This window comes from Achroia grisella, unplaced genomic scaffold (assembly GCF_030625045.1).
Source record: "Achroia grisella isolate CSIRO2021 unplaced genomic scaffold, CSIRO_AGI_Agris_v1 utg660, whole genome shotgun sequence".
Lineage (NCBI taxonomy): Eukaryota > Metazoa > Arthropoda > Insecta > Lepidoptera > Pyralidae > Achroia > Achroia grisella.
This window is the reverse complement of record NW_026712984.1, coordinates 6541707-6559184: the sequence shown is the minus strand read 5'-3', so window position 1 is coordinate 6559184 and position 17478 is coordinate 6541707. Positions and strand designations below refer to the sequence as shown.

The following is a 17478-nucleotide window of genomic DNA, read 5'->3' as shown; positions in this document are numbered from 1 at the left end:
TCATTTATATAAATTAAAAAGAGAAATGGGCCTAATATTGAACCTTGAGGAACGCCCATTTTTATATTAGTTCCCTTAGACTTTACACCATCAATATCTACAGTATATATTTATATATAAATATATATACCTATCAGGGCCTACCTGGACAAGATACCCTGCAGATGTAACCAAGTAGAAAATTATGCAAGAGACATACGTCCAACAGTGGACTAATGGATACTGAAAGAGATATATATTTTTTATAATCTTAACTTTTTAAAATTAGTGGAATGCGCTCACGGAACCCTGTCCGCACTTTAGCCACACTCACGGCCGTTTTTTAATGCTATATTTATACAAATGGCGAACAATATGCAAAAATGTATTTGCCGAAGTAAATTTTGGATACATTGCGCTCAATTATATTGTTAATTAGATTATAATATTGTCACAGTTTCAGTCAGAACACGAAATGGCACAGTCGACACTATTTCTTGTAATGTGAGTGATTTAATTTTTGTACCTACATAATGATTATTTATTTAAGTGAAACTGTTATTAGTTATTACACACGATACAATATAATTCCAAATACATTCTTCTTGCCTGTGTTGTGTAATTTGTTATGATACTTAATAGATTTTAGTACTTTAAATCTAATAATATCATATATAAAATTCTCGTGTCACAGTTTTCGTTCCCATACTCCTCCGAAACGGCTTCACCGATTCTCATGAAATTTTGTGAGCGTATTGAGGGTCTGAGAATCGGCCAACATCTATTTTTCATCCCCCTAAATGTTAGGTAGTCCACCCCTAATTTTTTTTTTTATTTAAAGGCAAAACAACGTTTCAGGTCAGCTAGTATATATATATAATTCTGGCTGAGCCCGCGGTTACACTCACGTGAAATTTATAGCCTATTTGTTATTCTGATTTATAAGCCATATTACTGTAGTTTCATCAAAATCCGTTCAGTAGTTTTTGCGTGAAAGAATAACAAACATCCATACTCACAAATTCGCGTTTATAATTTTACAAGCTATGCCCGCGGGAAACCGCGGGTGAAAACCCGCGTTAAATTTCAATGTAAAATATAGCCTATGTGTAGAGTAAACGTCCATACTCATAAATTTTTAAGATAAGATATATATATTTTCATAAATGGTAATTTTCAACGAGTATGGTTTTATAAGTATAGTTTTCTTTTTTTAAATGATGATAATGGAATGGTGCACGTCCATACTCATAAATTTTTAAGATAAGATATATATATTTTCATAAATGGTAATTTTCAACGAGTATGGTTTTATAAGTATAGTTGAATTACTGGAGATAAAACAATTTTACAAAAAAAAAATATAATGCCGTAGTGTACCTAGCTTATGTACTAATTTCAAATATCTTAAGTAAATAAAAAGGTAGGAATGCACTTATATTAATTAGAATTTTTTTATTAGGCTTTCACGGACTACGAAAAAAAATTAATATAGGTAAAAATCTAAATTTTCATTCAGCACGACTTGCAACAATTAAAAAATATCTAATACTTTTGATTTTCATTAAGCTTGGGGTAACAGTATGTAATAAATATAAGTGTGCCTAAAAAATAAACCAACTATACAAATAGTCGTTTCCGAAATAGCATAGTAAGTATCTATGTAAATAACAAGTTTAAATATAACTTTATTTTTGAATGAATTACTTCACACTTAGATAATTATCGTATGAAACAAAAATTTCATTCAATTAAAAAACTTGATAATTTACTGTTGATATTCAGAGCCGAATGTTATTATTTTTCGAGGCGGGGTAAAAACTAAAAAATGCCACCCCATTAACAGCTCTCCCCCTCCGGCCAACAGTTTTCGTTATTGTGAATGATGGAGTATTATTTTTCGAGGCGGGGTAAAAACTAAAAAATGCCACCCTTCTAACACTCCCCTGCTCTCCTCCTCCGGCCAACATTTTTCCTCATTGTGAATGATGGAGTTCTATGTCCGGTCGAATATTATTATTTTTCGTAAAAACTAAAAATACCACCCCATGAACACTCCTCTGCTCTCCCCTCCGGCCAACATTTTTCCTTATTGTGAATGATGGAGTTCTATGTCCGGTCGAATATTATTATTTTTCGAGGTTATATATATATATTATATATCTTTATTGTCTAATATCTAATATTTTTTTTTTACAAATACAAAAATACAAATAGTTAAGAAGTCACCCCCTGTGTTAACAGTGGTCTGCTAAAACTAAAAAATGCCACCCTGTAACTGCTCCCTCCTCCGGCCAACATTTTTCCTCATTATGTAAAGTCCGGATAATGGAATCCTAAGTCCGGACAATCCTTTTTCTTTTTAAACTCTACCGTCATTATTTTAATACTACTTGTTTATCAACAGTTCGATAGCAACGATAGTGGTAAGCGCAGAGCCCACACTGAAATTTCCACCCGGCTTCAAATTTGGAGCTGCCACCTCTGCGTATCAGATTGAAGGAGCCTGGAATGTTAGTGGTATGTATTGATATATATTATATGAGCGGAGCGCAAAGCGCGGAGCGTACTCAGAGTTAGACTTTGCCTAAAAATTCCAAGAAAAATAGTTGAAATCTGTATCTCTTCAAAAAAAATTTCCGAGTTGCGCTCGTATGCCCGTGCGGGGGAGTTCACTCGATTTATCGTTGCGCTCGTATATCCCCGTACGGGGGACATCTGTCGTTTTATCGTTGCGCTCGTATATCCCCGTACGGGGGACATCTGTCGTTTTACCGTTGCGTTCGTATGTCCCCCCCATACGAGTTATTTGCTAACTTTCTAAAGCATAATTACGAGTACAAAAGGTTAAAACGTCATTGTAATTTTAATCGATAATAATATTTAACAATATTACATGCAATAAATAAATTATTTAAATAAATAATCATTGTATACTGTCTTACAATACTTTTATGTTATATAAACTGTATCTACGTATGTCAGTTGTAATATTGCTACAATTACGTTCAATAAATGAATCATTGTATTAATTTATGTAATGACGTACATACCTCTCATTATATATATTCTTTTTGTCTTATTATACAAGCAAAACAAATTGTACCATAATATCCAGTTTGTTCATGTCGATACGCAAATATATATGTATAACTATTTATACAAATTATATCATTATTCACTTAATAATTAAAATGGAAGATGTTTCATTGCTTTCTGTTCGTCCCTATGTATGCTCAATAATAATAATAATATAATAATAATAATCTCAGGACAATTCACACAGCGCCATCTAGACCCAAGTTAAGCTTGCTAAAGCTTGTGTTATGAGTACTAGATAACTGATACATATACATAGATTTTTTTTGTAAATACATACCTACATATTATACACAGAAAACGCCCAGACAGATACAAACAATCATACTCATGAATACAAAATGTTTGTGCCGTGCGAGGAATCGAACTCGCGACTATCGGTCGTAAAGTGGTGTGCTAGACCGCCGAGGTCGTCAAATCTTTCAATGCTTAAATCTTTAAAAATACTACGCAAAACTACGCAACGGATTTTGCAGCGGTTTTTTTTAATAGATAGATTTTTTTTCGGACTACAGCTTTACAGCTTCACCGGACAATAGGGGGCGAGTGCAGATGACACTCCAAACCCGCGGAAGAACTTATGGAGCGGCTGAAGGCCAACTCCCGCCTGACGGATACGACTTTAGTATGAGGGCTCCACTAGGGGTTCGAACCTCGGTTCAGGCCGTCGTAACATCGGTCCTCGTTTGAATTGGACGGGGGATCGATCAGAGGGACGACCGAGACTGCCGGTGTGGAGCGCAGGCGCCCGGTTGAATGCGCGATATTATGTGTATGAGGTCGTCGTCTTTGTCTGCGAGGACGGTGTCGTGTGTGTGTGTAAAAGTGTGGTCGAGGTGGAAATTATAAATAGATTCAAGAGAAAGGTTTATATTTCCCACACTCGTGGGAAACCGGGATATCTAGTAATCCATAACTTAAGTTCAATTTTTTATGTTATCTGTGTATTTATAGATAAAGGGGAGAGCATATGGGATAGGTTCACGCACACTCTACCTGACCGCGTGTATAATGGCCACACTGGAGATATAGCGTGTGATTCATACAACCAATGGAAGAAAGATGTCCAAATAGCCGCTGAGTTAGGACTCCATCACTATAGGTTAGTACTTACTTGAAGCGTTCCATAACAGGCTTAGAGTTTCTGTCTGTTTCTCTGTTTATTCCGGCTAATCTCTTAAATGGCTGGACCGATTTTGACGGGACTTTTTTTGGCATGTAGCTGATGTAATAAGGACTAACTTAGGCTACTTTTATTTAAGAAGAAATCCTTTATATTAGAAAAATAAAGTTAAATTGACGAAGTCGCGGGAACAGCTAGTTAATAATAAAATTATTAATTTGTATAATTAGATCAACTGATTACTCTTCAGATTCTCTATATCTTGGACTCGTCTATTGCCGTCTGGTACACCCAATCATATCTGTGAAGATGGCATTAAGTATTACAATGACTTGATTGATGGCCTTTTGGAAAAGGGAATCGAACCTATGGTCACCATATACCATTGGGATTTACCGCAGCGCTTACAGGATCTAGGTAAGAAACCAGAGATGTTATGAGAGAATCTTATCTATATATACATATATATAAATAAAATTGCAGTGTCTGTTTTTAATATTGAAATAACCGTTTTTTACTACATGCATATGAATATAAATACGGTACATACACCAAAATATTTTTTTTACAATTTTTGTCTGTCTGTTTGTATGTTTGTTCCGGCTAATCTCTAAAATGGCTGGACCGATTTTAACGGAACTTTTTTTGGCAGGTAGCTGTTGTAATAAGAACTAACTTAAGCTACTTTTACTTTAGAAAAATAAAGGTAAATTCCACGCGGACGACGTCGCGGGAACAGCTTGATTATTATATATTTATAAATAACTTACCAATCTTGTAGTAATGTATTTAGCAACATATATAATAATAATATTAAAAAAAACCAGCAAAAACTGAGTGAATATAAAAAAAAATAATAATAAAAGGTCAATTCACACAGCGCCATCTAGTCCCAAACTAAGTACATGATACTGATACATATACATAGATTTTTTTTTTTGTAAATACATACATATTATACATAGAAAATACAAACGAACATATTCATGAATACAAATGTTTGTGCCGTGCGAGGAATCGAACCCGCGACCATCGGACGTAAAGCGGTATGCTAGGCTGCTAGACCACCGAGGTCGTCAATATATATATGACACAATAATAGAAAAACAATGTAATAAAATATATGTCTCAAATTGTAAATAAAAAATATATAGTTTAAAATTAGAAACAGCTATAAAAAACGTCTGTCGCCAACAAATATCTTTATTTCAGGTGGTTGGTGCAACCCCCTAATAACTGATTGGTTTGCTGACTTCGCGAGAATCGTATTCTCCATATACGCTGACAGGGTGAAATGGTGGATTACCATAAACGAGCCATTGATTATATGTGACTTCCCATTTAACACTGGACAGATGGCACCAGGAATTATAGACCCTCAGATTGGCTCTTATTTGTGCACAAAACACACGCTGTTAGCTCACGCAAAGGCTTGGAGAATTTACGACGAAGAGTTCAGACCTAAGTTTCATGGTAAGGGATCTGCAGATTTTGCCAAGCTGAAGAGGAAACACTACACGTCCTATGTGGTTGTAGCCAACTCATGCGTAAACGAAATATCTCCTTTGGAAAGTTTACACTCCATCCTGAGGAGATAAAAACCATCACCCTGTCCAGTCATGCATAAACGAAACATCTCTTTTAGAAAGTTTTTATTTTTATATAACACAGGGGACAAACGAGCATGCGGCTCACCTGATGGTAAGTGATTTGTGCAACACCAGGGGAATCGCAAGTACGTTGTCGGCCTTTTAAAAAGGAATAAGCTCTTTTCTTGAAGGTTTCAATATCGTATCGGTTCGGAAATACCATTGCTGGAAGGAAGTTTAGACTCCATCCTGAGAACATAGAAAGATTGATGGTTTCTATCTCCTAAGAATATTTCTTCAATTCTTGTCCCTGACTGGTCTAGGTAGCGTTAGTAATGTGGGCTCTTGACCCCATTACTAGCAATGTACCATGTCAGGTTGACCTCTACGCGGTTCCCCCTAGAAACCATGGTGTCACGATGGGCTAACTGACCTAACCTCATGTTCATCATATCATCCTCCACTGGTGTCCCGCCAGCGTAAACATCATTATCATCCATAAAAAAACTCTAAAAAGGGCGAGCACAATCGATCTATAAAGTTGTATACCTTACAGGTCTAATCACTTTACCAAATCAATAAATAACTTACTAAATAGCCCAATCTCTCAATAAAAAAAGAGTTTAATAAAACACATTTTGAATTATAATCGTAAAATGAATAATGTAGTCAAAGATTTTGATGAATCATTTGTTGTAGGAAAGGTGTCAATTGCGAACCAGCTGTTAGCATATGAAGAGACATCTCCAGGTGATAGAGAACCCGTAGAATTGATCAGTCAATTATCGGTATGGATTTTAAATATGACGCGAGTTTCAAGGCGTTTGGGGTCCTGGTCCCCACCAACATGCTGATCACCTTTTTGAAGGAGAACTACTGGCCAAAGGGTGCGGTGTATCAGCGCTACCGTGGCAGATTGCCGTCGTCAGTGTCATGACCACACAGACAATTTATATTTATTTTCCTATTAATTATATCTAAATCTAGACACGCGGTAGCGTGTCAAGCCGAGTTTCAAGTAAACTGGCAAGCAGCACCGTGTGTATATTTACACGAACCATTTGGAGCCACTTTTGACCCCCTCATAACTCAAAAACTCTTTCACACAAACCTGTCAAATTTGGTTCATATATTGAGACTTGCGAGATAAATATGTGTTCCAAATTTCATAAACATATCTCAAACGGTTATTTAGATATTAATGTCCAAAAATCGTCATTTTTATCACTGATCAACTATAGATCAAAATTATAACCCACTTCCAGATGACCTAGGAAGTTCAAATTTGGCATGCAGATAGGTAATTAGGTGAATATAAAGGAAAAAATCTGAAACTGGTAAATTGTTATCATTTTACTACAATTTTTCACTTTAATTGATTCTATTTCAACTTATACTGGACGAATACTAAAATTCTATGAAAACGTCGATAGCCACCAATTGACATTGATCCCTGGCGAAATATCTCATCTTGTACTGGACGGAAACTAATATTGTATGAAAACGTCGATCATTACCAATTTACGTTGACCCCTTCACATCAGTGTCGATAACTAGCAAACTTCAAATATTGCATTGAGCGGTAAACACTAGTTGCTATAATTTAGATTCTGTCTAAAATATACTCGTACTTATAACTAGGAGTATAGTCGAATTTCGTATTTATTATGTTATTAACTGAGATTTGATATTAATTATTGTTTCAATATTTAGCGCACATCGATAGTGTAAAATCATTATTTTTATAAATAATTATTAAATAATAGGCATTTCGGTATAGGGCGCCGCGGCGCCGTGTGGGAGCGGTGCGATAAAACGTTGACGCGAACCTGTCCGAGCGAATGTTAGCCGCCCTCATATGTCTCAATGTTTTGTTTCTCGATATCTAACCTATAAGGTTGCGATTTATGCTACGAAATTCATAGTTTTCTTAAATTATACTTATATATTTGTGGTTATATTATTATTACATTATTTTAGTAAATACGTATGGTATAGACAATAGTTTAAACCAAAAATTAATAACAATTTTAGTATAGTTATAAGTAGGAATGTATAGTTAACTCGAGAATGAGAACTCATTGGTAACAAATTGTTTTCTTGAGAATTCAATAGATAACAGTCAATTTGTTACATAATCGTCTTTACGAACTATAACGTGTCAATACGAAGTTTCAGATATTAAATAATGTATATGTTGAAAGAGAACAATTCCGTATTTGCTTAACATATGCTATTACTATCCACAAATCACAAGGCCTTAGTTTTGGCAGTCCTCTTCTCAACATAGGCTCCTCTATATTTAATAAAGGGCAGGTTTACGTTGGACTCTCCAGAGTTAAAACCTTAGATGGAGTACGTCTTAACAATTTAGATCCAAGTCACGAGAGCTCTATTGTAGAGTACAACCATCTGTGGACGTTATACCGCCCCGATTTGCCCAAAAATTCCTGATACTGAATTGGCATTGCACTTGAACATTTAAAAGTTACAAGAAAATATAGAAAATAACACAAAAAAAAAGACAATTATACCCCGTAAATATACGAAAATACAGTAATTTATCAAAAATAATTTGGTATTAATTTAGTTATAAATAAGTACTTCGTATAATTTATGTACAAAAAGTAATGATATCCCATCAAAAACATAAATGTGAAATGATAGCCGAGTTTAATATTATGATATATACCTTGATTGTTGACTTCTACGACAAAAGAGATGAGATCTAAATGGGTGCCAAGTTCAATGGTCTGTCCTGAAATGTACATATTTATAACAATATAAAATGTCATTTCTTCTTATAACTTAGGATAATATACTGTAGCCTAAGGTCTAACTTGGCTAGTTTTCATATACGAAATATACTGTAGCCTTCGCAAGTTCTAAACATGTTACTTGTCGGTTCCTATTTTAATATTAGTAGTAACTAGCAATCCAAAGTAATAATTGGTATATGAGAACTGGCCAAGTTAGAACTTAGGCTACAGTATATTATCCTAAGTTATAAGAAGAAATGATATTTTATATTGTTATAAATATGTACATTTCAGGACAGACCATTGAACTTGGCACCCATTTAGATCTCATCTCTTTTGTCGTAGAAGTCAACAATCAAGGTATATATCATAATATTAAACTCGGCTATCACTTCACATTTATGTTTTTGATGGGATATATATAACTCAAAGGTAACTGACATAGTGATCTATCAACGCGCAGCCCAAACCACTGGACGGATCGGGCTGAAATTTGGCAAGCAGGTAGATGTTATGACGTAGGCATCCGCTATGAAAGGAACTTGATTAATTCTACCCCCAAGGGTATAAAATAGGGGATGAAAGTTTGTATGAATCTTCGTCAATTTTAAACCGATCGGGCTGAGATTTACCATCATAGAAAGGATTTTGATAAATTCCACCCTTAAGGAGATAAATTACCGCGAGCAAAGCCGCGGGTAAAAGCTAGTTATTCATATTTTGTTAGTAGCCTCAATTAAATAAATTAATATATTAAAAATTAGAGACTTGACACAATTCAGAAATTATGTCATACGTTTAAGCAGAGGGTCGATAAAGTGTGTCATAGTATGACAAGTGAATGGAGGAGACATAAAGTCTTAGGATTTATTAATCATGAATGATGTATTATGTATGACTATTTCAGGACAATACACACGGCGCCATCCAATCGTAAGCTAAGTAGAGCTTGTGTTATAGGTACTAGACAACTGATATAAATACTAAAATATATATATTTTTGTATACATAATTATTTTTAAGTAATTTTTTGCTTTATTTAGTTAGTCTTAGCATTACTTAAGGAATAAAATTAGTTTTAGTTTTAAATTCGAGATGTCCGGCTATTCGGTCACATGGTTGGCCGAATATCCGGTATCCGGTATCGGGTCAAACTGCTATCCGTTTGATCTCTAATTTTTATCAGTTGTCTAGTATGTACCTACTATAACACAAGATCTGCTTACCGTGGGACTAGATGGTGTTGTATGAATTGATCAGGGTTATTGTTATTTATGTACATGTTTTTCATTGCAGACCGGAATTTATTCACACGCCATCTACTCCAAAGAAGGCGGTTGGCCTCCTATCATAGAAAAACTATTTGCGGAAAAAAGCAAAACAAAAGGCTACCCTCGCTCTAGACTTCCCGAATTTACTAAAGAAGAAATAGAATTAGTTCGAGGTATGATTTATTTTTTGTCTAGAATGATAAACTGTAATGAATTAGTTCGAGGTATGATTTATTTTTTGTCTAGAATGGTAAACTGTAATGAATTAGTTCGAGGTATGATTTATTTTTTGTCTAGAATGGTAAACTGTAATGCTATTACAGTTTACCATTCTAGACAAAAAATAAATCATACCTCGAACTAATTCTATTGATTGATCTGGATTGATATTGATCTGGTGACTCCTCTTCAACTTGGCAATATCTGCAGATTAAACCCTACGGTTTAATCTACAGATATTGCCAAGCTGAAGAGGAATCACCATTGCACATCCCATGTGGTTGTAGCCCACTCATGCACAAACGAAATATCTCCTGTGGAAAGTTTACACTATATCCTGAGGACATAAAAACCATCGTTCCTAAGAATATCCTTCAATTCTTCTCTCTGACGGGTCTAGGTAGCGAACTTTAAAAAAGGGCGAGCACAATAGATCTATGTAATAAGTCGCAGTGGTACAGGAGAATTTATAAGCTTAATCTGAATATATAATATATATATAAGGTTAAGCTGAATATAAAAGCTTACTATAAAATAACTTTTTATAGAAAAACTTTAAATCCATAGCACTGACAATATTATCTGATTACACTAATAATGAGTGCGTAGCGATTTCTATGTTGATTATAGCATGCGTCTTACTTGTTATACTGTAATTATTAATATAAAAAAACATCTATTAAAAAGAGCAACACACAAGTTTCTTGCTCATTCTTCTTGTGATGAATCTGCATTCCGAATGAGTGGTAGAATCAAAATATGAGTATTCAAAAGTGCTTGCAATGAGTTTATTTAGTAGTAGTTTAATAAAGATTATTTCTATAAATCGAAACGTATACATATATAAAAAAAAACTGCGAAACAAATAAAAGAATAAAAAATATAACTACAAATTGATTTCAGGAACCTACGACTATTATGCTCTGAATTACTACACGGCCCGTGTAGTGAGGTTTGCGAGACCAGGAGAGGAGGCGGGTCCTTGGCCCGTGTTTGGTTCACCAGAACTTAATATAGTAGCTAATGTTTTACCCGAGTGGAAAACTACAGTTGCTGATATATTTTTTGTAAGATTTCTTATATACATACACTAGCTGTCCCAGCAAACGTTGTTTTGCCATGTAAATTAAAATTACTATTAAAAAAATAAGGGTTGGTGATAGAAGGGTGATAATTTAAGACTGTATGTATTTTTAATGCCATGTGATAAAAAAGATTGTCGAAAAAATAAAAAATTTTGGAGGTAAGCCAACCTTAATAATTAGGGGTATAAAAATTAATTATACACCTATTCCCAATCCTACTGAATATACACATAAAATTTCATCGAAATCGGTCAAGCCCTATTGGAGGAGTGTAAACACGAAACCTGTAAAACAATAATATTAGATATGAAGTTGTGACGAATTTACCATTATGGCGTGGCAACACCGTTGTCTAGTTACGACGGAACGAGAATATGACCTGGGAGGTCTAGTGGTTTAGCATACCGCTTTACTATCTGATGGTCGTGGGTTCGATTCCTCGCACGGCACAAACATTTGTATTCATGAATATGATTGTTGTTGTCTAGGAGTTTTACATGTGTAATATGTATGTATTTACAAAAAAAATCTATGTATCTATATGTATCTTTTGTCTAGTATTCATAACACAAGCTTTAGCTAGCTTAACTTGGGACTAGATGGCGCTGTGCGAATTGTCCTGAGATTGTTATTATTATTTACACCTTGCAGATTTACCCGCCTGGTCTCAGACACTTGTTGTCTTGGTTGAAGAAAAATTATGGTGATATACAAATGTTCATCACTGAAAACGGTTACCCGAGCAATGGTGATGAGAAGTTGGATGATGTGGAGCGCGTGCAGTTCACACATGATCACTTAGAGCAGGTTCATTAAAATTTTTTTTTTGTTTATGGATGATAATAGAATGATGCACTCGCCTGCGTTAACGGTTTACGCTGGCGGGGCACCAGTGGAGGATGATAAAATGAGGATGAGTTTCCAGGGGGAACAGCGTGGCTGTCAAGCTGACATGGTACATTGCTAGCAAAAAGATCATCAATCCACATTACTAACTATCCCCTTCCCCCCCCCCTCTCCCCCCTCCCCCCCTTTATACATATATTAGCAACACACCCCAGCTTCGCACGTAATTTTTTTTAATAACAATAATTTTTAACACAGAAATAAATATAATAGACACAGACAGATGTACCCTACACACATATATCTGTACAAAATCATACAAATCTCTGGTAATATTTTGTTCAATGAAGATGTAAAGGCCAGTTATGGCCAATAGTATTAGAATTTTGACAGACTCGGTGATCTAGTGGTTTAGTACACCGCTTTACTTCCGATGGTCGCGGGTTCGATTCCTCGCACGGCACAAACATTTGTATTCATGAGTATGATTGTTTTCATCGGTCTGGGTGTTTTCTATGTATATTATGTATGTATCTGTAAAATAAAATCTAAATATTTACGTCAGTCGTCTAGTATCCATAACACAAGGTTCTGCTTATCTCGGGACTAGATGGCGCTGTGTTAATTGACCAGGGTTATTTATTATTATTATTATAGAATTGCATGAAAAGAACGTCTGAAAGAATGGAAAAGTATACAGTCTATTTTTTTTATTTTATTTAATTAAAACTGTATTATTTCAGGTGCTTCTGTCAATAAATGAGGATGATGTTGACGTCATCGGGTACACGGCCTGGAGTCTCATAGACAATTTCGAATGGCCTGAGGGGTACAGGTAATCGATATTTTTAAAATTCTTTAACTTTGTGATAGCATAGTTAGTGTCTCGATTTGACATCAAGTTCTACGCTAACGGTAAACACTGGCTGGGTAGGAGGATCTGTCCGTTCTTATTACACTATAACTCAAACACACGACACCGTCCTCGCTCGTGAAGACGACGACCTCAACTACACCATACCGTGAAATCAGCCGGCGCCGCCGGTCACCTCTTTGATTAATCCCCCATCCAATTCAGACGAAGATCGAAATTACGACGGCCTGAGCCGACGTTCGAACCCATAGCGGTGCCCTCAGCTTATTAAACTCATATTCGCCAGCTAGAAGTTGTCCATTCCGCGGGTTTGGAATGCTACCTGAACTATTGAACCCTATTGTTCGTAGAAGCTATAATGGTTGTATGTTTTATTATTCATTTCAAGGTATTTTGTTGCAGAGTTAAATTCGGCTTATACGAGGTGAACTTTGAAGATCCCGAGAGAACTAGAACTAAACGAAAATCTGCGGAGTACTATCAAAGAGTCATTGAACAACATGCGCTGATTCCCATCAAGCAACCCTATGATGAACTATAAAATCGTGATGGGTTTTATCAGGTGAAATTTCAGTTAAAGGTACCTATATTAATACGTAAAGCAAAAACTTTGTACCCATTTTTACGAAATTTGCACGGAGTTTGAAATTCCGTATCCTTATAATTCATATAAAGAAGGAAATATATATTTTTTTAATTATGTATAAAAAATATATTAATAAAAACGATTATTTGATCCTTTGTTCATTGTTAATCTGTGGTGAAATTGTAAAAAAAAAAAATTGTTTATCTTTAATATTATTTGTCTATAGTCTAAGATTGAAATCACTAAATGCATATGAAACTATATACGGTACTTATATAAAAATATTTTTAAAGTTTTTTGTCCATCTGTCTGTCTGTCTGTTTGTTAATTGCTATTCTCTGAAACGGCTAGACCGATTTCGACGGGCCTATCACTCGCCGATAGCTATAATATATATATAGCCGTTTTTTTAAGTGATGAAAATGGAATGGTGCATCCACCTCCGCTAGCGGTTTACGCTGGCGGGGCACCAGTGGAGGATAAGATGAGCATGAGGTCACGTCAGTTTGCCTATCGTGACAAACTCCAGGAAATTATCACGATGGTTACTAGGGGAAACCGCGTGGAGGTCAACCTGACATGGTACATTGCTAGTAATGGGGTCAGGAGTCCACATTACTAACAAACCCCTCCCTATAGCTAATATTATAAGGAGTAACTTAGGCTACTTTTATTATAGAAAGTCTATTTATTATAATAAAAAAAAAGTTTAAAACCACAACAACTATAATATTAAAATACAAAAGTCTAATCAGTCTTCAAATTTTATCAGATTTGAGATAAACTTCAGTTATATTCATGGAGCGCCGCTTTATAACGTCTGCATAGTAATACGCAGACTTCCGAGGAAACCGAGGTCTCTTTGGATCATTGAAATCCACTTCATAGAGGCCGAATCTCGGTCTGTAAGAATAAAAACTAAAATAAAAAAAAATACGAAAATTATTAAGAAAAAACTATAGGCAGTAAACTGTAGCATGGGAAATCTATATACTTTAATGGGCGAATCTCGCTTTGTAAGAATAAAAAAAGTACCTATTGTTAGATGCCATTAATTAAAAATGATAAAGTCAATAATCATGTTGCTATATCTCAGGCATTCAGAGTAACCTGAAACGAAACGGTAGAGGGCAAGAGTCTAAATAATAAAAACAAATTAATATTACTAACTAATAAACAAATTAACCAAAATAGCTAAGTGGTTAATATACATGCTGTCGAAGTATAGTAGAAACGAGGGGTATACCAGCGAAATCACTGTAAAATCATCTATAAGAAGTATCTGTTTGCAATTTCAAATTAACAGCCTTTCACTAAATGCATATAAAAGTATATAACGGTATATATAAAAATATTTTAGAAATGTTAGTCTGTCTATTTTATTGCTAATCTCTGAAACTGCTGGGCCGATATCGACAGGACTTTCACTCGTACATAGCTAATGTTATAAGGAATAACTTAGACTACTGTTATTTTAGACTAGCTGACCCGCGCCACCTCGTCTGCGTCACACTTACTTGACATTTATCACTATATATCGCCCAATTTACATAATATCTTTTTAAATTATAGCCTATGCGTTATTCCGATGTATAAGTTAGATTACTGTAAAATATCATCAAAATCCGTTTAGTAGTTTTTACGTTAAAAATTAATAAACATCCATCCATTCATACCCACAAACTTTCACGTTTATAATATTAGTAAGACATTTTAATCATTATAATAAAAGAAAAACAAACAAACAAATTAGGGAGAAAATGGAAGTCGTGAGGTATCAATTAAAAAGCATGATGGAAGATCGCGGAAAGTGGCAAGAGCTCCACCGACAACAGTGTAGCTCTTAAATTATGAATGAATGAATGAATAAAGAAATGATTTACTCAACGCGGACGAAGTCGCGGTAACAGCTAGTAATAAAATAATAATAATGACAAATCTGCCCCATCAAAGGGGGCATCCCTTTGATGGGGTGATAGATTTGTCATTGATTTGACTAAAATAAATAGTAATTATAAAACTATATTATTACCTATAGCCGTCTGACCATTCGAAATTGTCCATGAGGGACCAAACACCATAGCCAGTAACCTTAACTCCGTCTTCATTCATAGACACAAGGACCTGTGGAATATTATAAAGTATTATTTTATCTTGTATCCTATATCCTTTTTTAGGGTCTAGACTATCTGTGTACTAAATTTCATTTAAATCAGTTCAGTAGTTTTTGTGTGAAAGAGTAACAAACATCTATACTCAAAAACTTTCGCGTTCATAATATTATGAAGATAATTTAACGGCGCAATTGTACTAAAATAGCGCGGATTGAGGAGTACGAAACTTCGGACACAGTTTATATAGAGCATTAATGCAGAATGCTAACATTTTTTTAAAATTATGCACATTAAATACATTAGGTAAATCAATAAAAAAAAACATTACATACATTACTCTATATTTCTACTCTTTTATTTATCGTTAAAGTGTGATCAAATTGAGAATAGATAATATTGTTTCTTTTTAATATGATTTGTCTATAGTCTTACTGTATGTTAAATGAATTGTGATTGAATGTCGACAACTGGGCGATCATTATAAATAGGTATAAAATGGACTATCGCTAACTTGCTCCATATATTTCTTCATGTATTCTATCTGATCGACATCATCCGAGCCGTCGCCCCTCACAGAGTAACCATTCTCAGTTATAAATATGTTAATGTCACCATAATGCTTCTTCAGCCACAACATCTGCTGCCTTATGCCTTCTGGATACATCTGTTTAAAAAATAAAATCAAATATATCATTGTTCGAGCTATTGGCATTTGGACCTCCTTGCCAATTTCTATTAGATCCGCTCAATCCCATTCTATTTTCAAAAATGTGGTTAGTTCTCACTTTGTCTCCTACTAAAAATCTTTCTGTAATATATTTTTTATACATGTATTTACTTATATATTTTATTTATGTATATATGTTGTTATATAAAAATTCAATAACAACAAAAGTCACAGTGCTAACATCAGCTGTCATCAGCCCTATCGTAATAGGAAAATATGTAACAAACATAGATAGTTTTTAAATAGATATATTTTGAAAATGTATATGTATATATGCTTTTTTGTGTTACCACCTGTCTCTCTTATCATAGGCGATGTCTCTACGGCTGTAAGAGATTTTCAGCGATAAGACGGCCTTTTATATCAGTTTATGTAATATATCATTTTGTGTGTATAGGTCTGGTGCAATAAACTAGTAAATAAATAAATAGTTTTTTTGTATATAAATTTTTTTGTAAAACACACCAATCTATACAAACAATCTACGGCTGTTCATGAATACAAATGTTTGTCCCACGGTTGGCAGAGCTTGTGTTATAGGTACTAGACAACTGATTTAAATACATAGTTTTTTGTATATACATACATAATATAAACAGAAAACACTCAGACCGATACAAACAATCTTATTCATACAAATGTTTGCGACCCTTGACCATCGGAATTAAAGCGGTCTGCTAATCGGCTAGACCACCGAGGTCGTCAAAAATTTTTACAACACACTACCTATAAAGACTTTGGGTATTTTTTTAAAATATTAATATGAAATGGTGGACACACCTGCGCTAACGGTTTACGCTGGCGGGGTACCAGTGCAGGATAAGATGAGGTCAGGTCAGGCCCTTATAATTTTTAGTCATATTTTTTGTATTCTACTATATATTTATACTATATTTTACCGCTAAAGCCTTCGCAACACCCATCTTCCATTCCTTGGGCACTTCTAGAACGGCGTTCATATCTGGCCACCCGTCGAAGAACCACGCTCCTACCTCTTCACCAAGCCTCGCAGGTCTTATTATACGACTCGTGTATTGATTCATTGCGTAAAAGTCATATGTACCTGCATACAGTATGATGATATATTTACTGGGTGATCTGGTAAACGTTATTGAGCCATATTTATAAATTATTACTAATTAGTACCACGTTTATCATTTAAAATCTTATAATACATATATACTTCTTCTTAGACCTAGGAAATATA

General features: G+C 34.6%; 2 protein-coding genes across 2 annotated transcripts in view; one reads left to right on the top strand and one right to left on the bottom strand.

Annotated features, from left to right (window-relative positions):
- The first annotated feature begins 454 nt into the window (after window positions 1-454).
- Window positions 455-13385, top strand: LOC131849701 (myrosinase 1-like). Its single transcript, XM_059199813.1, has 11 exons — window positions 455-483; window positions 2387-2499; window positions 4033-4180; window positions 4452-4618; window positions 5414-5674; window positions 6490-6578; window positions 9846-9993; window positions 10943-11106; window positions 11776-11931; window positions 12714-12805; window positions 13247-13385. The coding sequence occupies exons 1-11, from the start codon at window positions 455-457 to the stop codon at window positions 13383-13385; spliced, it is 1506 nt and encodes a 501-aa protein (XP_059055796.1).
- A 765-nt stretch (window positions 13386-14150) lies between these two features.
- The window catches only part of LOC131849700 (lactase/phlorizin hydrolase-like), a 35830-nt gene continuing 32502 nt past the window's right edge, over window positions 14151-17478 (bottom strand). The window contains exons 19-22 of the mRNA XM_059199812.1: window positions 17171-17334; window positions 16056-16208; window positions 15463-15554; window positions 14151-14333 (exon numbers count right to left, since the gene is read on the bottom strand). Of these exons, the coding sequence (XP_059055795.1) occupies window positions 14189-14333; window positions 15463-15554; window positions 16056-16208; window positions 17171-17334 (554 nt within the window). The 3' untranslated portion in view covers window positions 14151-14188. The remainder of the gene's footprint in view (window positions 14334-15462; window positions 15555-16055; window positions 16209-17170; window positions 17335-17478) is intronic.